This window comes from Nipponia nippon, unplaced genomic scaffold (genome assembly GCF_047370975.1).
Source record: "Nipponia nippon isolate SJK-2023a ecotype South Korea unplaced genomic scaffold, ASM4737097v1 scaffold_4, whole genome shotgun sequence".
NCBI classification, from domain to species: Eukaryota; Metazoa; Chordata; class Aves; order Pelecaniformes; family Threskiornithidae; genus Nipponia; species Nipponia nippon.
In genome coordinates, this window is record NW_028262358.1 from 93,129,579 (window position 1) to 93,157,063 (window position 27,485).

The 27,485-nt window shown below is 35.4% G+C and overlaps 1 protein-coding gene across 40 annotated transcripts in view; it reads right to left on the reverse strand.

The window, feature by feature from the left end:
* Nucleotides 1-27,485, reverse strand: part of RIMS1 (regulating synaptic membrane exocytosis 1) — a 344,078-nt gene that overhangs the window by 115,038 nt on the left and 201,555 nt on the right. For 19 of the 40 annotated variants that reach the window (XM_087773415.1, XM_087773414.1, XM_087773379.1 and 16 more), the window contains 10 exons: nucleotides 25,457-25,503; nucleotides 24,169-24,281; nucleotides 22,992-23,122; nucleotides 22,495-22,666; nucleotides 22,207-22,363; nucleotides 20,910-20,981; nucleotides 13,638-13,794; nucleotides 11,585-11,710; nucleotides 7,474-7,536; nucleotides 2,875-2,964 (listed from right to left, as the gene is read on the reverse strand). In XM_087773415.1, the coding sequence (XP_087629541.1) occupies nucleotides 2,875-2,964; nucleotides 7,474-7,536; nucleotides 11,585-11,710; nucleotides 13,638-13,794; nucleotides 20,910-20,981; nucleotides 22,207-22,363; nucleotides 22,495-22,666; nucleotides 22,992-23,122; nucleotides 24,169-24,281; nucleotides 25,457-25,503 (1,128 nt within the window). Of the gene's footprint in view, nucleotides 1-2,874; nucleotides 2,965-3,426; nucleotides 3,541-3,896; nucleotides 3,975-7,473; nucleotides 7,537-11,584; nucleotides 11,711-13,637; nucleotides 13,795-20,909; nucleotides 20,982-22,206; nucleotides 22,364-22,494; nucleotides 22,667-22,991; nucleotides 23,123-24,168; nucleotides 24,282-25,456; nucleotides 25,504-27,485 lie in introns of all 40 variants that reach the window. The other 21 variants (XM_087773416.1, XM_087773380.1, XM_087773403.1 and 18 more) reach the window with 6 other exon arrangements.

Sequence of the window (27,485 nt, forward strand, 5' to 3'; positions counted from 1 at the left end):
CTACTGGTGTATGTGGGTCAACGCAATGACTTTCACTGGCAAGGAAGCATCTTAAAAAACAATAATTACTCCAAACATTCCAAATGACAAGAATGATGTCATATAGAGTTTAAGGATCAAAACCCTTTCCAATAAATCGTTAACACAGAGAAATAGGGCTCTACTGCCTATCAGTTTCACATGACCAATACTATTTTGTTAAAAAAGGTCAAGTAGACCATTTTAACTCTTGATTCCAAATGCAATCTAATTTATACCCTCTGAGACAAAAGGTTGGAGGGAATGAGTAGAAAGAATTCTCCATAGGTAAGTATAATTTTGTTGAAGAAAATACATAATGCCACATTTAGAAGTCTGTCTTTACACTTCGAGGACTACAAACCTAAATTTGTAAATGAAATATACAATTCCATTCCGGGGAACAAAAAAAAAAAAAGGAAACACCTTGAAAACAACTAACAATACCTTCAACATAGGTCCCTCAAATATAATGATCATGAAGTGGTGCTGTACAGATTGGACTTCACAAAACCATGTAGTATTTCTCTTCACTACAGGCAGGATCAACTACACCTGACAGATATTTGTTTAATTTCTTCTTAGGCAGTCTCCAGTAATGAAGTCTAGACAACCTTTTCCGTATTGTCTATTATAGTGTTTCATTGTACTAGCCTTCAAAAAAGGTTTTTTACTATTTAAGACGAACCTGCCTTACTTTATTTTAAGTCACTTATTCTCATCTTATCCACACATATACAAAATGCCTTCTACATACCTGGAACTTAATTCAGTGTTCTGCAAACTAAAGACTCCTCTGTCATTACAACTGATCACTAACCTCACGTTAATGCATAAGCAGATACATTCAACAGTGGAGAATGAAATATTCTAAAAGTAGCTTCCCACAAAACAAAAGATTAATTTCGTGTTTCTTATACATTAAATATAACATCTGCCTCCAAAAATTGGGCTGTATTGGAAAAACATCTATGTCTGAAGAAAAAAAAAAGCATGTTGTTAATCCTCTGACAGAGCCACACAGATCTGCTAATTTGCAACAAAACCATCATGGAAATTTTGAACAAGTATTTAATAAAAAAGAGCTTTTCTATATCCCCATGAAGGGCCCCAAATCAAAAGCACCTATTCAGTCACTATTTAGGACTTCTAAAAGCAAAGACATAAAAGTTACATAGTGATGGACAATTTTTCTGGATCAGGCCCACAGATGATTTGGCAAAACGTCGTGTTTAGCAGAGACCATAAACACAGACTAAACACTTCTCTTTATGAGGTGGCTCATGAAAAATGCTGCAGATTCTGTTCAGGGCCTATTGGACAGAGGTTGCTGAAGATGATTTATAGAGACGTAATAGACCTAGTTAACATCAGTGACAGGTTTAGTTTTGAGTATAATATTCTAACTAGGTAGTTTACAATTGCCAGCTTCTGTTTCATTGAATATTTAACTCGATGAGTGGCATCTTGAAATAAAAGTACAAAACATATACTGCTTAAGTCCATGTTTTTGCATTAAATAGCTGCTTATAGATGAATGCGGCTGTATATATCTACACAGTTATTAATATGACGCTACAATAATTTTTTTTAAACATCTAGAATGGTATTCTGTATTTCATTCTGAGTGGCCTGATTTCTGTCATACTTTTTTTGGATAACCACATATGTTTTATCTACGATATCTTGAGCTTGACCTGAAAAAGGAATGAACTATTGTAGATCTATCTGAGATATCTCAGCAGAACATTAGTCACTGCTCTGCAACAAGTCCAGTGAAGGGGCAGTGGGAAGTGGGGAGAAGGGAAATTCCACAAAAATAAACCCCAAGAGAAATCTTATCTCAAAGACAATAGTACGTTCTTATTGCCTTTCTTCACAGGTCCTCTCCCATAATAATGAAAGTGATGCAACTGTTTTAATAATCACACTGTGGGTTGACTGACAAAGCAACTTTGCATTAACTGCCACACTAGTTAAATATGTATTGCACAGATGAAATCATAATTCCACCATATTCCTACTCAATGGGAGCCTATTATTGCCTTTAGTGAAGCTGAAATCTAGTCTAAAATCGAAGCATTCTTAGCCAAAAACAGAGGTGGTGATGAAAAATTCCCTTGTGGAACAATCCCATCTGTCAAACACCAATAGTATTTGGTTCACCTAAGATTTTTAACCAAGCTATTGCAATATTAAAAAATCAGAAAGCATCCATAAAATGCCTGCACAATGTATGTGACACAACAATATTTCATTTAAATTGCAAACATGTCTTCTTAAGACTTACGTGAGCATTAATATAATGTCACAGAGTGAAAAAAAAGCTTAATGCAGTGATTTGCCTTGCAATTGCAAAAGCAGATGCAGAAGACTAGATTAAGGAAGTAATGAAGTTTGGCTGTTTTGTAGAAAATACATCACAATACAAACTACAGTTCTGGTTTGAAATACGAGAATTTTGTCATATAATTTATAAATTATGTCACCGCCTTATTAGCAGTCCACAGACCAGGCAAGAAACAAATGTAATACGTTTTAGCAAATGATGATGAAGATTAACAACCAAGTGGTACTTTGTCAAAATACTTAACACTGCAATGCTATTATCAGCATACTGAGGACTTTTGTAAGCAATGACATCAGCTTGAACTAAAACAAGGAAAGAAGCCAGAAGCGGTTATAAACTCCAACACACAATTTACATGACATACATGAACATAGGAGCAAAAATGTCTACAAATACCAAAGCAGACATGAATGTACAAGAATGTAGAGTACTTATATGAAGAAAAACAAAACTGATAAAGATCACCAGCACAGATGACAAGAAATTCATAAGTTTTTATTTTATACCTTTCTCGTTCTGGTGAATGCAAACTAGTATCTGGTCTCAAGCAGTTGGTACTAGCACTCCTAGCCCTGTCAAGGGAGGGCTGTAGTTCACTAGTGCCAGTGCATTGCATCCAATGGTAGAAGAGAAAGAAAAAGAAAACAAAGAAAGGAATACAATGTTAGATATTAACTCATAAAATAATGCTTTCTTTACAGAAAATGTAGAATCACAATGATTTAATTAAGGAAAACGTAAAAGAGCTGACTGGATGACAGTGCCAAGATTTGTTTAGAAAATAAAAGCAAACAAAAGACTGCTAGAATTTTTTTGCTAAGATCGTTGAAATGTTTAAAACTGAATGAGACAGAACAACATCCACTTGTAAGAAAGTGGAATGAGAAATACCAAACAATAAATTTAAATCTTTATTAACAGCAGTAAATCTTAGGCCAGCAGAAAAGGATGTGATACACTACATATTATGTGAAATCTCTTTACAGTGAAGCTCATTTATTTTGCAAATCCACATGAGATACCAAACAGGAGGGAGGAATTAATCCTCAGTTTCTTACCTAACCAGCAGATCGTCTCCAAATTTCGGTATTTGTGAATTAAGGCAATCACGAAGGAGTGAAATATCCTGTCTAATCACTGATTTGGTCTTAGCGCATGCAGGAAGAGTTGAGCTTTGTAAATTAATACTATTTAAACAAAATGAAAATAAATTTGACATGTAACCAAAATCATACACATGAACAAAAGAATGTAACAAAGAAAAACATGCAACATATAATTTTAACAGTGAAGAAAACTACCTAATACACAGTGGTTTTGTTTTTCATTTTTTTTTGTTTGTTTTTTTTTTTTTTTTGTAATGTAGGGGTTAATTTAGACAGTTATATGAAGTTATTTTAGGATTATATCCCTTATCTCTTAGTTATAAAAACTGTATGAAACATTTTTTTTTTTATTTAACAAGGCAAGACTATTTTTTTTTTAAAAAGGAACTAACTACTTAAAGTGGACTCTAAACACTTCTTACCTGTATAGGTTCCAATGAGTACCATTTTCTAGTAAAGGCATCTTGGGTGGTAATGTTTTATAGTGCCTAATAGAATTTCTTGAATGTGGTGGAATAGAAAAGAAAACAGAACAACACAAAAACATGCCAGAAATAAAAAGACAGATAAAGGTAAAGCACGACTGACCAGAACATAAAATAAACGCATAATATTCTACTACATTTAATAGCTGTAAGAGTAAATTTCTCAATATATATTTTTCTCAACTCAACTCAACTACTGTGACAGCTATCAGAGGGACAAATTTTTTTATTTACACTTTTGTTAATACAGTCCATGAACACATGACAACACTAGTACAGCTCAGATTTTTTTCCTTGTAATGAAAGTAATCTCAATTACATTTTTAGAGATTTTTAGTTAAAATATACAAATTGTTGTAAAGGATTAGGTTCTTATTAAACTTGTTTATTTCTCTCAGTAATGCCTTATTTAGACATACAGAGACATTAACCTCTTCAGTAGCTAAGCATTAAAAGCTTGCTAAAACAGTGATATAGTATCACAAAATCAATTATAGATGTATTAACATCTGGCATTTTTGAATGTGGAAGTCTTTTTGAAGTGGTGTATCAGCTTCAAAATCTAAAAGTAAATTAAATGCTATTAATAATAAGCTAATTAAAAAAACCCTAGGATATCTACTACATCAGCCAGCACAGCAGCATAGCTGCTCTGAGATGCTATATGACAACTGTCTAATATCATCACTCACAGTGCATGAGATTTTAGAACCAGAAATGTTTGCTTTATTATCCAGCTCTACCCAGTAAGCAAGGGAGAAATTTAAAGGCAGACAGTGGCTGCCGAATGGGAATCATGGCCATTTAATGGTTAAGGGTTAATAATCAAGTTCTAACAATTTTCCACATATCCTACCAGGACACAGCTGTGGTGCTAGTAGCAGAAGGACCAGCAGCCTTGAGAATTTTGCAGCTTCAAGAACAGTCTGTTCCAATAGGACATTTTGATTCCTATTAAGGCTTGGACCTAGGCACAGCAGATCAACATTACAAGCCTGGCTGTATCACAGACAGATGAAACAACTCTCTGCCTGGAAACCCCAGTGTTTGTAAAATCCTGAGGGATTTAACAGAGGAGCTCTGACCATTCTTGTACAGTTTAATCACTGCTGACATCTCTACCAGCAGTCACTGTGACGTTGAAAAGTTGGAATAAAAGAATGGTTGTCCATCAGGTCAATCCTGGCATACTAGCAGATACTACCAATCAAAGTAGGTGTGACCTAAGACATGGACTGTGACCACCCATGCTCTATGGCATAGGTACACACGTCCTTCCACCATTTCTGCTATCAGTCAATAATTGCATACAGATGGACAGGATGGACAGCTAGGACTACTATTATTCTAAACTGATGTATTAAACTAACCATATATCTTAACTTTGTAGCTTGGACTATCTCATATTAATATTTCTTTCATTTAACATGAAGCCCTTAACATTTCTTTCCCGTTTTAAGCTGAAGCTGTCTCAACAATTAACTAAAACATTATTCAGCAAGCTGTCCAGAAAACAAGGATAAAGCCTTATTATGTTTCTAACATGAAAAAATGTCAGGCCACTACAAATGAGAAAGGACAAAAGACGGCAACCAATGCGCAGACCAAATTTTTGTTGAAAGGGTTTTTGAGACTATTCAGTCAAGGATGGATATTGGCAATTTTCCGGGTATTATTCAAACTTGGATTAGGCTGTATAAGCCTCAGAGTTAAATTTTAAAAAATCAACTTATGGGCTTCTATTGCCCTTATATTCACCTTCAATACATTATTAAAAGGACCATTGTGTTTTACAGTATACCATTACTGTTACTTTAAAGGAGTGAATTTGTTACTTTTCTTGATCATAAAAAAATAACAGCAATAATTAGAATAAGGAAAAAAGCAAGAAAGGGCTGTATCTCTGAATTCAGTGTAGCTCTTACGTAAGTCTATTGCTGCCCATGCACAATTTTAGCTGGTTAACTGGCCAGACTGGTTAGTAGATTTGTAAAACTATTGGAAATCTATAATGGCTGGGCAAAGTGCATCAAAAGTTCATAATACAATATTTACTTCATTAATTAAGTGAGAATTTAAGCATTGTCATTGAGTATTCTAATGAAAATTGCAATCTTTAAGACGGAAAGGAAAAAGCATAGACCTGGGGGCAAGGAGGGGGGTTAAGCTATACAGGATACAGAAGAAAGAAAAGGCCATAGGAAGGAGGCAGGAAAAATTGCTGCTATATGACAATAAGCTGACATAAAATAACAGCGAGTAAAAGAAATTATTAACCTTTGAAACCTAAAATGTTGAGGAAAAAACGTTTTTGGCTGAAGTATGAGAACGAAACTCTTTCTACTGATAATGAAAACTTAAATTTTAATTTAACAGCTTCACTGATACACAGATTTTTTTTTTTTTAAGTTTTCATGTTTATTATTTTACCTTTATACTATGGTGCCTTCTAACAGAACCCTATCACAGCATCTTTGATGCTGTTTCAAATTCGACAAAGAGAATTAAAGAAACCCAAGGCATATTAAAAAAACCCCTACTCTGTAGGGGAAAATTCTGCACCAAGTAAATGAATAGGTACATTAGACAATGTGTTTTTAAAAGTTTGATGGTTTTAAACATGTAGCACTGACACAAAACTCTTAGCAACACCCAGATCCTGAACAGAAAAATGGTTAACTACTTGGTTGAAGTAGTTGAATGGTTAACTAATTCAACTCCGACCTACATTTTTACTGATCCTAACTGGAAGATTTTCTACCCAATCTGACACGTATTTTTAACAAGGTTAACAGATGTGGCAGAAAAAAAAGGCAGCGGCGGGGGGGGAAGGCAGAGTTAGATTTGTCAGATAAAGATATTTCAGTCCAGTTTAGTTTCACAGCATTGGGAAGAGTTGAGAAAGGGAGCTCCAAGCTTTGGAACGAGAAATTAATGAAGACTGAAGATGAGCCCAAACTACAAAGTTTATGCCTGGATTTAATTTATAGCACAATTTGTAGATAAAAAGACAAGTAACCCCTCAAATCTGGGGTTCCCAGTGAGCCCTCATTAATCACTGTTCTTTCCTCTACAAGTGACCAAAATCAGCATGATGTTAGGTGTCACAACAAGTAAAGATTGTTGGCTTGTGCATGGTCGTAATATAAACATAAAAATGCAAATAAAAGAAAACATAAAAACAACTAAAAAGGAATGTTTGAAATTATAACAACACTGTCATGCATTGGGAGATCAGGACTTCTGTGACTAGACAGAAAATCTGCCACAAAATACAACTTAAAAATCAGAATTTCTTCAACTGCTTTAATCCTTACTACTGAAGTTCACAAACATACATACACATTTCGATCTGAATTAAAACGAACAAAAAAGAACAGCTGACACCTGGATCACAACGCACTAGGAAGTTCTTTACTTACTGGGACTAAATACCGCTATGGGAAAAAGTCGGGCACAAAAAGTATAGACAACTAACCGGATGTCTTCATGATTACCGAATTCCTGTATTTACCTGATGGTATGTAGGCACTCTGCACTTCTTCCTCGTTTTGCTCTGGGCAGCATAAGAAGCTCACTGCACAGACAGGATGGGTGGTGAGTGAAACAGATATAATTATGAAGCATTAGATGACATGGGTTATGCCAATGATATGCAAATGAAAACATAAAAAGAAACAAGAAGCTTCCACTCAGATAGTCTGATAATGTTCAAACCCAGACTGCACTTCTCAAAGAATATGAGACAAAAAATGCCTGTGATAGCTACATTTTCAAGAAATTGCTTTTAGCGTGGCACTTAATTTTGTGAGATTTCTCATTTCAAAATTCAGAAGTACTGTTTCAGAGCTCTTCATGACAAAAGAAATCGATAAAACAGCTACATTTCTCTAATAACCTCCTTTCTCATGAACTAATTAATGAAGAAATACTTTAGAAAAAAAAAATGATGCTTGTTGTTTGGGTTTTTTTTTCTTCCTAAGCCACAAAAACATACATGAAAAAGCAGGGAGGGTTTGCTACTAATTTACTGCAAATCAGTTTATGGGAAGAGTACCCAGTCACCCTTTCAGGAAAAACAAAAATGTATGTTCACTGGAAGTATTACGTTTGGACAAATATAAATTCTGACTCATAGCTCTTGACAGTATTTTGTAAGGCAATCCTAAAGAAACAAAAAAAAATTGCTAATCAGCCATTAGAGTTTTTGTTTCTTATTGTTTCCAACAGAGAAAATCAGCTGTTTATTCTATTCTTCATTTACTGTAACCAAACACATGCTACAGCTGGCAAGATGGTAAAATTAATACATATTTATGCCTATGGTAAATATGACTATGATATGAAATATCCCTTGAATTAATCTTGTAGTTTTATGCACTTCAACACAGTCAGAAAGACCAAGCTCCAAACCTCCTAATTATTGTAAATACGAAATTAAAGCTAAACTTCATGGAAACATGCTATTTTAAAAGAAGCAGGGAATCATATGAAGTAAGTTCTATGGCGACAAAGAGAGAAGAGATTACAAAATAGATAAAGCAGCAGTTGTTCAATGGGTTTTGTGCTCCATGCCATTATAAAATGACCCATTTAATTGATGCAGTATAGGTAATATTTATCTAAAATTCTAAACTGGCCAGCTTGAAATAATGGCTTGTGAGTCACGTGTGAGATTTAACTTTGCATCTGGAACCACAGGCCTGATTTTGATGCAACAAAATGTATTAAAGGTGAACTGAATTTTTTTTTTTTTTTTTAAGCAAAATTTCCATTCATAAGCTCAGAGGAGTGACAGAATTTTCCAAATTACAAATAAATATGCATTTTAGGAAAAAAGTTACCATTTTCTTAAGCATTGAAAGTAGATGCAAAATCCACATTAAATCATAAGGTACTTCGTGCATATTTACTCTACCTTTACTAGGCCAAAGAGTATCTATTGTAATAGGTCCATGGCAAACAGTAATATAAAATTCATCCAGAAAAGGGATATAAAATAGGAAATCCAGCATGAAAACTTCAAGTTAAAAAAAAAAGCAAGAGAATCCATCACAGTAGATTACTGATAATACAAGAAGATACTAAGAGTTCTATAATAAATTAGAACTGGTTTGGAGACATTTAAAATAAAGATTATTATTCTAAAACCAGTGTTTTCTAATGTGAATATTTTAGTACTCACATTAATAGACTTTAATTAGGAATAAAAGAAACACTAAAAAAAATTATAAGGGCCACGTCCTTGAAACTTGGATGACGATCCTAAATTCAGAGCGAAGTATACTGCTTAGCTAGATTTCCTAATAAAGGTTTTCCTAACAGATTTATATATATACACACATATACATGTGTATATATGTATATAAATATATATGAAAAAGGTGAAGTGGACAAATCAGTTCCATTGGAAATTTATCACACCAGATGCTTTAGCAGGAGACTATAATAACTATTTTTACAAAGATCTATTCAGAATATTCAATATTAATTTGGGACCAATAACAGATCATTGAGAAAATGGTCAAAAATAATCAGCAACTGCAATTTCTGCCATGTAACTATCAGGTAATTACTCACCTTTCAAACCAAGTTTAGGTTAGGTATCTACATGAATGTACTTGTTTAGATGAAGGGTTCAGTAAATGAACAACACATAATACTTGTACTACTATTGATACTGAATAAAGATTTTTTTAAATCCTTTTAAATCCTTGGATGTGATAGAGAATCTTCCTCAACAAAAGCTGGTTTTGATCTTCCCTATGATGCTGCTTTTATGTACTGAAAGACAGTAAAACCTGCACAAGTTAAACAGTCTCCACAACTGAAGAAATCTGGGGGAAAGACGAAAAGGAAAACGGGAAAAAGACCACTGCACATGAGATTATTACTCAAGAGAGTACATGGACTCATCTTTAAATCCTGCAAGTAAGCCATGTATATCCTTCATATCTGATCTTTAAACTTCTGAAAAGCGTTTTCTGAACATTGAAAAGAACTGAAGAATGTGTCTTACTCCAGCAGCCCATTGCTGCTGTGGCTCTGGTCTGATGGCTCATCTCCAAGCAAGCCTCAATGCAAGCCCTGCTCTCCAAGCATAATCCATGCATATATCAACATTTATGTCATAGTTTGAGGATTTACTGGAAGAAAATTTTCTAGACAGTTAACTGTATTTACTTCTACTGACAAAAGCTACTTTTTAATGTCTCTTCCTCTTCAGATCTGCTGAATAAGAAATCTATTCAATAAATATTTTCAGGAATCTTTTGAATATATCACTACTTATAATAAATAGTAAAATTAACATTTGCAACAAGTGGAAATTACTTGAATTAGCTTAACTATAAATCTGACTACTACTTTTAAAAAGCATTTCAATTCACCTCTGAAAGGAAATTCAGTACAACAATCCAACTTAGACAAATCTGTACGTACTTCTTGCCTATAAGGTGGAATTTTAAAATGTTCCAAAAAACTCATTGATTCCCATATGTATGTTATCACATTAAAAAAGCAAAACAGGCAAGATCATATACAAAACTGAACTACTTTAACTGCAAAAGCCATCTGTTATTCAATTTCTATGTTGCTTCAAAACTGGACAGAGTTCCAGAGGTTTTTATGATTTATTCTTTACATGTCTTCACATCACTATGAAATGTATGTTTTGTATTGAATTTAATGGATCATTTTGAAAAGTTTTGTCATCCTTACTCATAAAAAATACTAACTTAGTGCAAAAAAAATAAAAATCCGAAGACTTTCCTAGGACAATTGATCATGTATGAATGGTAAAAGTTTGCCATTATAGTTTAGCTATATGATTAAGTAAACAACCCACAAACATTGATAATCTATGTGACTGTCATCATCATGTTTCTCAAATACTGAACTGAAACACATTTTAAAGTTTTTTCAGCTATAAACTAGACAGATATTCTTGTTTTCTTCCATTTTATTAGAAGATATTCCTAGACCACTGAAAACAATGCCTACCAGGAGAGACTAAGCATTCTCTGAGGAGTGTAGCCACTGCACGTACACCAGGGAGAGATGTGTACGTCACGCATCTAAGATTAGAGATTTTTGCTAATTACAAGCACCACAACTATCCTTGCTATGCTTGGGTACTGTACCAAGTTCACCAGAATGTTACATAAGATGCTGTGAGACTGCATATATAGATGTTCAAAATCTATAAGCACAGGAATGCAAATCATAGCATATGCAACTCCCAACTAGTAGGAAGGCATGCCTGGTGTTTCCTGGCTACCAAAACAGAAAAATTCTGAGTTACAAGTATAGATAGAGCATACGTATAGGTTTATGGTTTTCTAGCAAAGATCTCTGGGCTTCATTCATGAAACAAACAGCAAAATACTCTAGGATAAACACCCAAAAACCGTTACTCTAGATACCTGTTATTACTGTCAACCCAGAGCACAGTTTTACCAAAAAAGAGGCATAGATAATTTAACCATGACACTAGATTTGTCAGTTAGGATGATTTCTCTCCCTTCCCCATTACTATCAGTCATGTTTCTACTGAATACTTGAAAATCAGACAAACCAACAAAGACATTTTTAAACTTGTTTCCAAGTTCAGGCTGACGATGTACCTTTCTTGATCAGACAAATACTGACTATCCATGTCTCTGGATCTATAATCAACTGGAGTTCTGGAGGCATCATGGTGTCTAGTTGGAGAACGTGATCTTCTCATTTGATGAATTTCATCTAAACTCCTGAAAGGCAGAAATATGTATGATAATCTTGTTTTCTCAAAAATAACACAGCTTAATGGATTACAGTATAAGTTGGCTGAAGGAAGCCTTTAATAATTAAATTGTTAATATATGACTTCTAAAAAAATATCAGTTCCTAAGATTTAAAAAAAAAACCCACCTCTAAGTATAGAAAGCAGACATTTCTACCATATTTAGAAGTACATGCCTGTTTCTGTGTACACTGATGGATTCAGTAATGGCATTTTCAAAGCCTGTACTTAAAGAATAACTGAGATAACACAAGAACTGAAAATACCTCACATGAAATTAAGTTTTATGCATTTGTAGATTCATAGCCAGATTTCTAAAGGGCTGATTTTGGGCTGTCAACTTTTTTCAGGTATCTCCAAGTATTCTTTAAAAAATTCTAGGATAGGATATGGGAACTTGCAGCAGATTTTATCCATCTCAGACTAAGCGTTATACAAAAGTGGTATGATTTTGTATAAATGCAAGTAGGCTCTGACCTCCATGACAGTAATTTAAAGCTCTCTTCACATGGAAAAGAACAAGAAAAGAAACTACTTCTTGAAGGGCAGACTCTTCCTTTAGTTTAATAACTGCCATTGGAACAAGAAGCATTAGTTTTTCAAAGCATAAAAGGAAAGGATGGGTGGAATTGACTATGAAATATTTCATTTGTGTGTTGTGCTTGTAGACAGAAAGATACAACAAGAGCACATATTAATTGTTTGCAAAAGCAGAATGAGAAGCTCTCAAAAAAATGAGAAATGCAACAGCAAGTGATTTGGTGGGTAGTGAAATAGATGTAAGAACTGATGTAAGAGAGGGAGATGCATGCAGAGACTGAAGCAGCACACAAATTTCAATGCACAAGAACAGTATATATGGCACGGAGGATGGAAAGGCAGAAGCAAAACCATCAGGATTCTCAGCTGGGAAGAGAAGCCGGTTTTCCAGAACTTAGCATCACTTTGAAACATTGCAGATTTCTGGTATTAAATAATCAGTGATGGAACTCCAAAAAACTAGACATAGAAACAATGGATAAGGACAGTACTGTGGCACAGAATTTTGAACACAAAATTCAGCTAAGCAGGGTAGATTTTCAGTAAACTGCCACAGCTAGTGGGTAATGATGTTGCTAGTGCAAAACTTCAAGCTCTTGCAGTAATTCAAGAACAAAGCTTCCTAGAAATTGGAGGAAAGGAAAACTGGTAAAAACTGGCTGATTTTTAGGGTTCCATGAGAGGCTGCAAGAAAAGCTTATTGCCCTGCACAATAAAACAAGCAAAATCAAGTGGGTCAAGTTTTGTGCTTAAACAGTCTGTATGACACTATTCAAAAAAAGCATAAAGCATGCAAATGAAAAGCTCGAAAAGGATTCTCCTATTAATACGTTGTCTATTAAAAGCAGTACATGCAGAAAATAGAGCTTTATAAATAACTGTCTGATTCTGTAAAGTATTTTTTACTTCTTCCATTAAAAATGTCACATTATAAATACAATTGGTAATTTCAGCTTGCTGTTAATTCAAAATTAGCTCAATTCATAGTTATCATACAATTTGTACATGCCACTATTTATTATCCTACAAATATACTTAAGTGGCTTCATACAAGATTCAGGCACTGACTGAAAAAACATTTCCAGACCTACATATTAGGTATGGTACACAGATGATGAATCACAGAGAAAATAACAGTAAGAAGAGGTAAGTCTTAAAAAGTTATGATTCATCTCATGAGTGCTCTTGAATGATTAATAAAGGCATACATCAAGTTCAAATACCACACTATTAAATTAAGATACAAAAAAAACCCTTTTAAAATTGTGAAAAATTGCTGAACAAGAGAAACGTTAACAGTGACAGTTTACAAAAACTTGAAACCACCCAGTGTTTCACTAACTTGTGGTGCCTACCTCTGTAATGGCACATTTGGTAAACGTGAACGGGTCCTGCCCTGATCGTCGCCACGGTGAGGAGATACAGATCGTGAACGATGATGTGTTGTTCTTTGCTGTTCTGGCACAGTTAGCGTTGTAGATTTACTTTCTCTAGTACTAGTTCTATAACCTACTGGCAAGAGGGCAACAAAAGGAAATTAGAGAACAAAAGTCTGGGTTTGGAAAGAATTCAGATGGTTAGTCCTTCCAGGAACACACATCTAAGTGCTTACACAACTTTCAAGTGGTCATTCAGCTGTTGTACATCCCAACGTATCATGCAGCCAGGATAAATTACAAGCATTACCTTTAAATGTCTACATGTACAGACAGAGAAACCGAGATGATTTTCATACTGGAAAATGTGGAGAAGAGGACTGAAATAGTTTTCTGACTTGGGGAGGAGTACCCAGAATAAGTTTTATTTCAAAATTATCATACAGTAGCAAACATTTGAAAGGAATCCAAGCAATGTAGGTTTACCTCATCTAACAAATGGAGAAGGCACGCTTCTGTACCGCAGCACAGACTCATCCAGGACTGCTCATATATAAAGCATCCTTCTGATTGTTGTTTCAGTTAAATGCAAAGATATTCTCTACTGAACTTGGACAAAACCACCTACTTTCAAAAATTACGAGCATTTAGATTATATTGTATAGAATATTGGGTGTTGCATACTCTGCAGCACATTTTTTCCAAATACTATGAATGAGCTGCAAAGTTTCTCATAGTTCATTTTTAGATAGGAATTAAAAAAAAAAAATCAGCAGAATGTTAGTGCATTTTAAAGTGTTGATGTTCCTGTGCCTTTTTCCATGTACCAACACTGTTTGCCTTGATACACACTTTGAATCCCATCCTAAAACAGACAATGAAGCTCAATAAGATGAACAACTTTCAAAAGGTGCCTGTTATCTTTCCAGAAGAGCCTAGGGTGATTTGCTCAGACTTCAGTTGCTCACTTCAAGACATTTAAGTTAGATTTCAAGAACCACTTGACAGAAAATCCCTCAATGACAGAAAGGGTCATTCCTTGAGTCATCCCTTAATGACTTCACAAATTATTGTTTAGATTCCAAAATAATCATTCTGCTGCTTCTCTGAATTTATCTAGCATTAAGTTCCTGTAATGTGTTATTTTGTTCAGCTAAAAAAAAAGCCTGTCTCAGAAATCTTCTTTCCATGCAGGAAAAGCCTATGATTTAGTCACTCAGTCATCAATTGGATAAATTAAATAAATTGCACTTTTTAAGGATCTTGTTATAGAGTTTCAAGTTTGGGGTTTTTTTTATATTTTGTGTAATTTGTGTAATTCTTGTAGTTCTTCTCTGATCTTCTGCCAAATTGTTACAGCCCTCTTAAAAGTGTGGCCCAGATACAGAGTCTGTATTAAGCTTGGTCATGTATTCAATGACACTTAATAACCTGTTCAGCTGCAAGTCTGAACCCTGATGACAAACATTAAGAAAACATTCATGCTTTTTCTCCCATCAGTTGGTACATTGGTTTACCAAGCTATTCTAACGGACAACTAACTTATCCGAACGCATTAACTCGTTATCGGACCCGGAGAAAAAACACTTTGTTGAAAAAGTGATAAGTAATCCTAAAATAAGAACATCTTCCACCATAGAACAGATTATTTTAGTAACACAAAACTGAGAACAGGGACCGACTAGATTATGCATTTTATCATCCAAGGAACTCTAAGACTGTTTTCCCTGATTATATAGCTTATAATATCACAGCCTCAAGAACTGTGTCCACACCTTTTATATAGTACTGAGCAAACTAGCAAAAGTTATCCAAAGATAACAGATGAGCACCAAAGTGCTGTAGTATCCTGCAGTAGCTTCCAGCCATACACCAGCAGCAACTTTAGTAAATAAAAAAAGATTGGCTTCAATAATTTGTTGTTGTCTTTAATATATTTACCAGTACAAATCTGATAGGGAAGGCAGGTGTGAAGGAGATAAGGTTAACAAAAAGATGATTAGACAGTTTTACTATGGACTTTCTGGTTACCGTCAGCTAGAAAATACATGCAGAAAGTTCTGCAAGCTCTGCTATCATTTTGTCCAACTTTCGTGTCTTACACTTCATGGTATAGCGGCTGGTGTGAGACCATGGAAAATAACTTTTTTCTTTCATTTGTTGAAGCAGAGAGGTGAGATGAGGTTAATAAATCAGGGAAAAAGGAAGCAGTATCAGTATTGATAGACCTTAGAGGGTAGGATTGAGCCCAAAGAAAAGCACTTGTAATAAGAACATATCAGGCATCTCAGAAACAAACATCAGTGACCATAATGTTGTGTGCATGTGTGCGCTGTTCCCAAACACTGAGTTAGACATGCCAAATAAAAATAATGAATATAGTTTCATATTTAAAATGTGGCATTACTCAAGTTTGGGGAGGTTGGGGGCTGTCGTTTGAAAACCAGAGAAGGACACGGTGAAAAAACTTTTGGGAGAGCTCACTAGCAGCTACATAAACAGCAAACGCTTGCCACTTAGTGGGCATTTTTAATAGCAAAGCTGTACTGAGTATTGACTGCAAAATAGACCTGTAAAAGTTGATGGCATGCATGAAAGTATCTACCGAGGTTTATCAACCTTTTAACAAAGAAGGACTCCAGTGTTTCACAGTTTTTAATGCACTGTAATGCTGGAGTACCTTTGATGTAAAAGTGTTTCAGAGTTGTGTAATAAAATTAGAAAGAAATACGAGGATTTCCCTGACCTCAGGACAAGGACTGGGTGCAAATTTTGAGGCAAAAAAGGGACTCCCTCAGACTTCAGTGGAGATTCCCTCATCTCATGTACTAAGGTTGCTGCAGAAAATGTCTGGTTTTTTGTCAGAGGAAGAAAAAAGACTACACATGACAAAAGCTGGATGTATTCCTTTTCCCAGGATAATTAAATCTAAGCTGCATGTGCTAAAAGAGATTTCATTTTCCAAACAAGCTCGTTCTAGAGAAAATCCTTTCATCTCTATCAGAAGCAACAGTAGTTTACATTTATTCAACACTAAAATAAAAGAAATCCAAAACTTCGTTCCAAGCTTTAGGGAACTGTACTGAAATACATGTAATATCAATATAAAAAAATTAAATATAAATTTCAGCTTAAAATATATTTCTAGGGCATCTCTCCTCTGCCTAAAAAAATACACCTATGATTATCCTGTATACTTAAAAATCTGGTATAGAAAGATGATTTCATCCTATATGTTCTTCATAGCCAAGCTATCCAGGGAACAATATCTGAAACTTGTGCATTGTGTGTACACAAAACTTACAGAACAGACAGAGCAACAGAAATTCACATTTATCCTAAGTACTATCTCCAGTGTTGTCAAGCTGGTCAAATCACATCCATACTTCCATAGTGACCATGACAGTGACAGCAACAGTGACATTTCCTCATATCCTCAAATACAAAGGCTCTGTGCTCTCCAGAGTGAGCAGAGAAATTTTTTGCATGGACCAGCATGATAGCAGCAACCAAGCTTATGGTAGTTTATGCAGAAGTTTCTCAGTTGCTCATGGGAAACTGTCAGGTGTGACATGAAATGGAAGCTGGATGGATGATGAAAATGGTTCTAGCAAATATTTGAAACCAGAACTTTTTTTTTTAAGACAATACAGACAATGACAAGGTGTTGATGTCACCCTGCTGCTACAGGAGGAAGGTAAGTACAATGCAACCATTTATACAGATTACATACGATCGAAAAATAAATTGTTCTGAAGAGTTACCCATAGCATAAGCAACACAGCTCATTAAAAATACCCTTTGGGATATTGCCAACTGTATATCAGCTTTTTTTCTTTTCAATTAAGAAAGTTACTGAAGTTTTGGTTAAAAAGATAGGCCTCAAAACATGTTCAGTTTTTATTAAATCCTTTACTGATCCTTTACTGACCCTTCCTATATACTTAGCAATGGTGAGGCCACATCTGGAGTACTGGGCTCCCCAGTACAAGACAGACATGGAGTTACTGGTGTGACTCCAGCTTAGGATCACAAAGATAATTAAGAGACTGGAGCATCTCTCATATGAGGAGAGGCTAAGAGACTTAAAATAATATTTTCTTCATGTAAGTAGATGTGGGCATACCACAAAAATCTGTAAAAAATCAATTCTGTTAAAGCTGACCTTCAAATTAAAGTTACTTTCAGCTGTTGATATAAACTCCTTTTATGGACAGTTCTATGAGCTGATTTTAAAAAAATTATATATATCACTGCAAGATACTAATAACAAATGAGGACAGTACAATTATATGAAAGATAAGACACATTTGTGATATGACAAGGGAAAAATACTTTTCTTAAAATATTCTTGAAGTTATCAAAGTGCCATTATTTTTGACGTAGCAGTCTTTACTTCCATCGACAAGCAATGATTCTTTGCAGCTGCTGAAACCTCTAGGAAAAGAGTTTTCTCTGTTATTACTAAATGCTAATACTGCATTTGCCTCAGCAATTGGTAAAACATTTGACATTGTAGTTTTAAGGATTTCCAGTGTTAGTTAAATTAGCCAAAATATTTTCATCATTCCTTTTTTAGCTTATGGTGGTGATCAGTGAACTTTTGTGCTCCTACGTTTTGCAGTGGCCAAGAAGGCAAAATAACTTCCTTCTCTTCTGAATATTTCAAGAAAAAGAATAAATTAACAACTGTAAGAACATACCTTTAATAAAGACAGAGGTTATTTATCATATATAAGCACCACAGTAGGTAACATTGGCAAGTAAGTGGTAAAGGAATGAAAAGGAGCTTTAAAAGGAAACATTTTCTTATGCACCACATGTAAACTCTATTTTGATATTCTTACTTCTGTTGAGAAGGAATATCTTAATCCTAGGCTAATCTAGTTGAAGCCAATAGAGGCTATGCCAAAATGGTCTAAGAGTGCACCTGAGCTGCATCATCATCCTACATTATGGGGAAATATGGATATTTGTTGTTCCCTCCCACACGCATACCTTGCGGGAGAACATGTGAGAAATCTGGACCAGACAAGAGCTGCAGTGCACTCTGGTGCTTAGGGACATGGTTTAGTGGTGGACTTGGCAGCACTAAGTTAATGGTCAGACTTGATGATCTTAAAGGTCTTTTCCAACCTAAATGATTCTATGATTCTAAGGTCAGTGAAGAAGAAGGGGGAGGAGGTGCTCCAGGCACTGGAGCAGAGATTCCCCTGCAGCCTCTGGTGAATACCATGGTGAGGCAAGGCTGTCCCCATGCAGCCCATGGAGGTTAATGGTGGAGCAGATATACACCTGCAGGCCGTGGAGGACCCCACGCCAGATGGATGCCTGAAGGAGGCTGTGACCCCATGGGAAGCCCGCGCTGGAGCAGGCTCCTGGAAGGACCTGTGGAGCCGTGGGTAGAGAAGCCCACGCTGGAGCAGGTTTGCTGGCAGGACTTGTGACCCCGCGGGGGACCCACACTGGAGCAGTCTGTTCCTGAAGGACTGCGCCCCATGGAAGGGACCTACGCTGGAGCAGTTCGTGAAGAACTGCAGCCGTGGGAAGGACTCACGTTGGAGAAGTTCATGGAGGACTGTCTCCCGTGGGAGGGACCCCACGCTGGAGCAGGGGAAGAGTGTGAGGAGTCGTCCCCCTGAGAAGGAAGGAGCAGCAGAGACAATGTGTGATGAACTGACCACAACCCCCCTTCCCCGTCCCCCTGCGCCACTCGGGGGGAGGAGGTAGAGAAATCAGGAGTGAAGTTGAGCCTGGGAAGAAGGGAGGGGTGGGGAGAAGGTGTTTTAAGACTTTTTATTTCTCATTACCCTAGTCTGATTTGATTGGTAATAAATTAAAACTAATTTCCCCAAATCGAGTCTGTTTTGCCCATGATGGCAATGGTGAACAATCTCTCCCTGTCCTTATCTCGACCCATGAGCCTTTCATTATATTTTCTCCCTTGTCCAGCTGAGGAGAGGGAGTGATTGAGCAGCTTTGGTGGGCACCTGGCATCCAGCCAGGGTCAACCCACCACAGGTTTATTTCATATGGCAAATGGATGCCTTGAAGAACTGGCAGCTGAAAAAAGACCCAATTCGTAATACAGTATACTGAAACCTTAAATGTAAGTAAGTCTACACAGATATGCCAGCATCTACATTGCCAACTAAAAAAAAGAAACAATAAACAGGAAAAATATTTAGAACCTATCATTTATTTTAATTTTAAATGTTCACTCTCTAAGCTGATGTAAAAATATCAAGATTAATCACTTCATTAAAGTAAATATCATTACTAGCCATACGTGAACAGATTTCCCTCTTAGTAATTCAGGTGGTAAGTGTATTAAAGGAAAGAACCCAATCAACATCAAAGGAAGGAGAATTTGGCTCAGTAAACATCAAAATGATATTGCATTAATAAAATGTGTGATTTATTTGTATGGTTATATAAAGAATAAATAAATTGTCAGATTATCTAAAACACAGATCAGGAAGATAGCAAGCTTTCCAAATCCCACCATGATTTAATTCAGCGATTTTCATCAGGAAAATCCACAGAAAAACTGATTTAGTGCTGGCAATGACATAGTGACTCTTCAGTTAGTCTGGGACAATTGGGAAACATATTTGTCTAACTTGTGGCAACAGTCAAATAGAAGTAGAAAAATGTGGTATCCAAAATTATCTTCAAGATTTTCAGTATTTAAGGAATGCTGAACTAAAAGTCAAACCACGATAGTGTCTACAAGTATATATTTAGGTAATGATAGTTCATGAAGGCTTATGAAAAGTATAAAAGATATAGCCATGCTACATGCATCTTAATCTACAGCCATGCATTCTCAATGAAGTCTGTGGGAGACTGCATTATATCTAAGTTTCAAGCAAAAAGCAAAATAAAAAAAAATGCTTGTAATAAACACTGAAATCTTAATTACTATCTTAAAATTATTTTTTTTAATTTATATTTGAAATAATGCTTGGAAAAACTAAACAATTTGAACCATCCAGTGGTTCACATATGAAGAATGATATGTAAAAGAAATATCAATGAATGAATAGTAGAATCTTTTAAATCACTGTGATTTAGGACAGGTACCATGGAATGATCAGGAAAACTGTTTTTTTCACAATGCACTCTCCGAAACCAGTATCCTCAATATTCCAAAATGTTATAAAGGAAAAAAAAAACAAACAAGCAAAAAAGAAGAAAAAGAAGAAGAAGAAGAAGAAGAAAGCAGGACCATGCTGTTCACCCACGCACCTGGAGGAACAACTCCAATACCATCATCAACATCATAATCTGAGATGTCACTATCACTGATTGGCCGAGATCCTGCACAACAGTAAGGTAAACAAATAACCTGAACATCTGGTCGTGTTATAAAATGTAAAAATATGTTCATTTAACGTACTACTGAAATTAAAAAGATGATTTTAAGTCTAAACAATAGAGGAGGAGGAGAACTAAACTGCAGTGACTGACAGTGACATTTCACAAGACAGCTGAGGCAATTTAACATCTTACAGCTGCTGCAGCCTCCTTTCCCCTTCTCCTTCCCTCAAGTCCTCAGTAATCCTCTACTAGGATAGTTTATCTCACTAAACCAGCAAAAAGTTAACTCAAAAAAGAAAAAAAATACTTTTGTGCTATTTCAGTGAGTAAGCTGAATCAGCTTGCTGAACAGGAAAGGAGAGGTGGCAGCATATGGTGAGACAGGGGAAGAGGAAACAGTGCTGCCAGCTTTTAGAAAAGTTCAAATATCTCATGAAAACTAACCTTTAATTTGCTCCCTCATGCAGCAATTACAGCAGTATCACATTTTTATAATTCATTCCTGAACGTGCACCAATTTCCTATGTATTGGGTTGGAATGAATGACTTCCATGTTTTAGAAAAAACAGAACAATAGCTTGGAAACATATTTTAAAATAATCCCCTAGGTCCTTCTTATTTCTAAATAAATCTTAATTTAAATGAACAGAGAAGCTACAATATTCAAGTATTCCAATACATTCATTATTTTAATATGCCTTATACTAACCTGAAATCAGACTCATCGTAACAACTTTACCTCCCAAATACACGCATACAATGTCTCTTTGCTGCAAAAGTACACTTCTCATCTGATTGTATAATGAGCATATTGGATGTTGAGACTAACTTTATGATGAAAAGTGTTTTTAAGCCTCATAAGTCTTTATGGACTTTCTTTTTTAAATAAAAAGCTTTTAATAATTAAAAAGTATCCAATAATGATGAACTTAATTTTTCTATTTAAAAGGAAATTTATGCAAACAAATGTTTGAACAATTTTCTTTTGCTAATGAAAACCAAACCAATTCCAACAGGTTTCACATACTTCAAAGTTATGCATCACAGGTGAAAGGCTGTGATGTCATAACATCATAATTTGCATCTCTTTTCTGACACACATTTTCATTATGCTTAAAGACTGTGGAATATTTTTTTATCTTGTATGTCAAAGTTAAATACCATTACACCTTATCCAGCATTTCTAATTTAAAATTTGAAAGAGAAGAATGGAATTTGGACCTACTTTGTAATTTTTTGCTAGTGCTTTCTCCACCATGAACATGTCGTCTTGGCATGAAAGGTGATGGCTGAGGCAGAGGTAGTGAAGATTCATCATGTGTCTGTAGCTTATACCAATGTGGTTCATCATCTAAAAGTGCTGTCTCCAGCTCTATAAGAATCTAGTAGAAAAATTATCAGGTTTTAATTTTACTTGCAAGGCACACACACAAACACACATGTATAAAATATATATGCATATGTATTCAAAAGCAAACAACGAACTCAGGAGCAATGTGATTGTATGTATCACCTCTCCAAGAAATTCACTCTCTTCTTCTTGTACTCTTGGCTGATCCCATACGGTTATTTCAAGCATTCGTTCTCTAAAATCTCTACGATGTACATGTGAGTAGAGAAAAGTTTGGTTCCATTTTGGCTCTAGACTTTTCTTTACTGTTTTGGTCCTCCTTTTACTCTTATCACTGAAACATAAATATTTGTTGTAAATTGTTTGTAGAGGGAAATCACAAAATGCCATCTACTCATCAGCACTCACTGTTTTCATTCTTTCTGATCTGATAATGCCTAAAAGAGAAAACTATCTGCTGTACAGTGGTTCACATTCATCTAGAAGTCTACAAAGTTAATTTGATACTGACTTGCATGACTCAAGCGCAATTTTTTGTTATAATTAATCTACTATAACAAATCAGTAAAAGAAATTCTTTACTTCATAAGCATGCATTTAAAAGTTGAATCAATACATGGTAAATTACAACATAATCTTCTAAACTGAAGAGCTACTACCTTCTGTCTGGAAGAAAATACATTTTTACATAGGGATTCCTGGGGCGTCCATCTACTCTTGGTGGCAAGTCTGTTGCTTGCAGAACATTTACTATTAACTGATGTCCCACTTTGTCGTACCACAGTTTAACCTACAAGAATCCAGTTACCAGAAAACATTACTGAAAATGGAGAAAAAGCAGAATTTTCAGACTGCACCACATTAACCACAATGTAAAAGTAAGCACTGTTTTTTCCAAGAGACAATGAGATATATTTTATTTCAAATCCCTTAACATTTAATTAAGTTAGGTGGAAAAGATGATGGTATATACCAAAGACTTTTGTATTTACCACAGCTGAATAAAATGGTGATGCCTGATTATACTTACATTGTTTATTGTGCTCACTGCATAATCTTGTATCTGTGAGTGCATTTAAACCAGAACATGTCTTAGATCTGCACCTTAAAAGCTACATTCAAATAGGAAGCCCTGACTGCAGCTAAACTCAAGGCTTAGTTGAAATCTATCCACTCTGATTTGTCACCTTGCAAGTGTTCTTATGAAAAGTAAAATATACAGCTAAATAACTTCTTAAGAGAATTATAACATCATGAAATTTTTGAGCCTGCTGTATACTTAGAAATTAATATAATCAATATAAAAATATATAAGAATGTACAAAACAAAGTCTAAGTACTCACAGTATATTTAATAAGCACAACTTCAATTAGTATTACAGACAGCTCCAGGATGTAGTGTGTATCTAAATTAAAATGCATTACTGAACAGTGCAACTCTTAACAAATACACAGCTCTTTAAATGCTTGCATAAAGAAGCTAAAGCGGTAGTAAGCTTGTTGTCTGCAGATTACTGGGCATGTACAGAAGAGTGATCGTTTTCAATGCAGAGGGTATAGGATGACAAGTTACAAGGCACTTTTATGGGCTCCTCTCAATGTAAATTCTTGCATTCTTTGGTGTATTAAGACAACAATTCTTTACCTCTGCTATGATTACGGTGATGGTTTGTGAGTTTATACAGGGGGTCTTAGAAAACATTTGAAAGATGTTAGTCTTTACCAACAGCAGACATTTCTCTTGACCTCCCGATAGACCTTGGGAATGTGGAGGGCGGAGGGACCAGCACTTCATAGACTTTCATTAACAACTCAGGAAAAACAAAATATGCTCACAGAAAGCTGCCCTGGTAGGACTTGTGGTGCATCTCGTAGGGCTCCAGGGCTGGTCGGAGATATAACAGAAATGGAAGGCCTTTCCATCTTCTGAGATTCAAAAGAACTTGAACCTAAAAATACATGAGAAACACATGAACTTTCCATCCAAAATTTTGAAGTGAATTTGGATAACTTCTAAATTGCTTTTTCTTTGAATTGTATAAAGCTTGTATTTATACACAGTATAACTGGATTAATATACAGAAAGATTTTAAACTGATGTAGATAGCATGGTGAAAAAGACTGTCTGGATACGCTTACCCCAGATTAAACCTGCAATTTTTTGTTTTATTTGAAATAACATATAAAAAAGTGCTCCTCATGTAGCAGTGACAAACCATATCAAGTATTTAAATAAAATATTGTCCTCTGACAGAATTACACATCTCCCTTCTGACCCAAACTATTCTATGACTCTATGATCCTATGATCTCAAAATCTTTGATGAATAAACCCATATCTGTTGCATGGATTATTCTCCCGGTAGCCTCTGAAATTTTAAGTCCCAAGGAACTGGCACACAGGAAGGTACGCAGGACATGTGCCTGGCATGGAGGATGCTCCAGTGCCTGCTGGACACCAGCAGTTCTCCACCAGTGAAGCAGAGCCCCCACTAATGAGATGAGCTCATGACAGGTGTAACAGCGCTCGGTGGCCTCACAGGACCTTGTCCCAGGGAAGGTTTCTGGCTGCATCTCAGACAAGGCTCAGATGAGAAAGGACTGGGAGCCATGGCCCTCACACACTTTAGCTGACACTGTTCAAATGTGATAGTTAAAAAGAAAACCATTCTTTTGAAGCATGATACACAAAAAGTTCACCTAACCCGTGCTTTCTTGTTAAGAAAAAGAGAAACAAGAACTCTGCACTTATGCTGGATGGTGCAGGAGGTGAAATCCTGACACCATTTGTACCTTTGGCAATCTCTTGTACCTGTTTTTTCTCTTTTGTTAGGGCAAGTAAATGACTGTTTTGGGCCACAGCATGTATACCAGTATGGTACTAACAACACAAGATATAGAAGAAAACAATAAAATCCTGTTAACATTTGAAATGTGTATAGCTTTTAATCAAATCTATATTGTTTCAAATTTAACACACAAGACCAAAACCCATTGAATTTTGTCATACAAAAACATTGGAGCCAATGCAGTCTCCCAGTGCTCATCTTTCAGAAAATTCATAGCCAAAACGATTGTGCTGGGTACAAGACCATGCTTAGTGAAGGAACGAGGCGTGTACTCACTAGACTCTAACGGGGGGTGAGAAGTCTCGGGAATCCGTGGAATATCACTAAAACATGAATATACACATAGTAATTAGAAACAACAGAGATGACCTTCTGCTGTAACAAATAAGTTTCTGGGATATTTTTTTAGAAATATGGCTCTGTTTCTGTTCTAATGAGTTACAAGGAAAGAAAGGGGAAATATTTAAAGACATATTTTCTACTAGCATTCATGAAAATCTTACTAATGCAAACTACTTCTTTCAAGTTAAGGAACCAGCAGATGTCACAATATGAGCACTACAATGTTAATATTGTGGATGGATTCCGCAATATTTTTACAACCAGAACAATAAAGTTAGAGAGCTTTTAGGAAGAGAAAGGTGGAAAAAGGTAGTATAGCTACAGATGTGCAACTATTTTTTTGGAGGGAAAAAAATAAAAAAAAATAAGACACATTAACTCACTAGTAATTTTTATATAAACGTCTCAAGGAGTTCACGGAATGAAACTGATGAAAATGTCTTATAATAATAAAAAGAAAAACATTAGCGATGTTAAACAAACAAAAGAATAATGCATTTCTTCAAAGGCTAAAAAAAATAATCAAACCATATTACGATTGGTTATGGACATTTTTCGACATACACATCTCCAGCACATATACAGGTATAAGCAAAATCAAACTGGTTAAGTCCACACACATCGATCAGAACTTTGCCATCAACAAATTTACTCTTTCATCAAAATCTGGATGATGCAAGCTCCTGACTCTCTTCTGTTCTCAGCAATCATTGAAAATACATTGCAAGAGCAAGAAACTACTGTTATTGTACAAACATTAGCAAAGCAGCAGAGCAGGAAAAGGGTAACAAAGCTCTTCAGTGAATTACTTGAAAATATTTTCATCTACACAAAATAATCTGAAATTGGAACTACAATAACTTTTCTGAAGAACATTTACAAGATTTTAAGTCTAAAGCTGAGCATTTTAAAGGTATTCAGGCATTTCTCTGTTCAGTGAAACACTATCTTACTGACTTGGAAGTCAATAAAACTGAGACTCCCGGGTGTATAAAAGTCACTTATGAAAAAGAGACACTTAAATCAGAACAGGAATGTAACAGTGCACAATCAGTCTTAAATTTGCTTTTCATGCCCTGCAATTTAAACTTCCAGTGCGTGTGTTTTAAAAAAGCCTATTTCAGCTCCCAGTTAATGTCTCATATCAGCTTGCATCTCATATCACTCCACAAGAATGTGCTTCTCTTTGCTTTGACTTTGTCATTCAAGAGTAATGTGGTTTCCTCAAACTCATGGAAATATAACTGCATTACTTATTCTTGACATGGCATAGTACTACTTCACAAAAATATAAACAGATTAATGACATGTTGCACAGCAGGGCTGCTGTGCAGACTTCTTCCTCTTAACATTTTCTCCCTTCAATTTCCAGGGCAATTCTCATCAATCTGAAATATTTACTTAGCATATTCAAACTGACTTTTGTGTTCGATACATTAAGTTTGCAATGTTTACTTGTACTAGAATACAAACACTCTTGCCTGCAGTATAGCACTGTTTGTAATAGTATCCCATTTAGGATATCTAACCAAAGGCTCGTATGTGCAAGGAGTGTTTCAACATGGAAAGTGCAACCTACTGTGTCAAATTTCATAATTCCTGGGTAGGTGACAAAATGGTCAAGTTGATAGTATTTTCCTCACTTAGAGCTGGCAATACAAAAGTCCTCGCCAGGTAAAGGTAAATGACAAAAATAATCAGATCTTTCTTAAGACTTTACTCATCAGACAGGAAAGAACTGAAAGCATATTTTTTTTAATGTATTTTTTTAAGCCCCTTCTAATTCTTATGAAAAACTGACAGGAACAGTGGAAGCTAGAACATAAATTTCAACTCCCGACAAAATGCATGGTTTGCAATAGAAATGTTATTTGGCAGCTTTCCCACCCACCCTGTTTATTCCCACCATATTAGAGCTCATTCACCCTCAGGAAATCTCTAAAATTTTATAGTACAATGGATA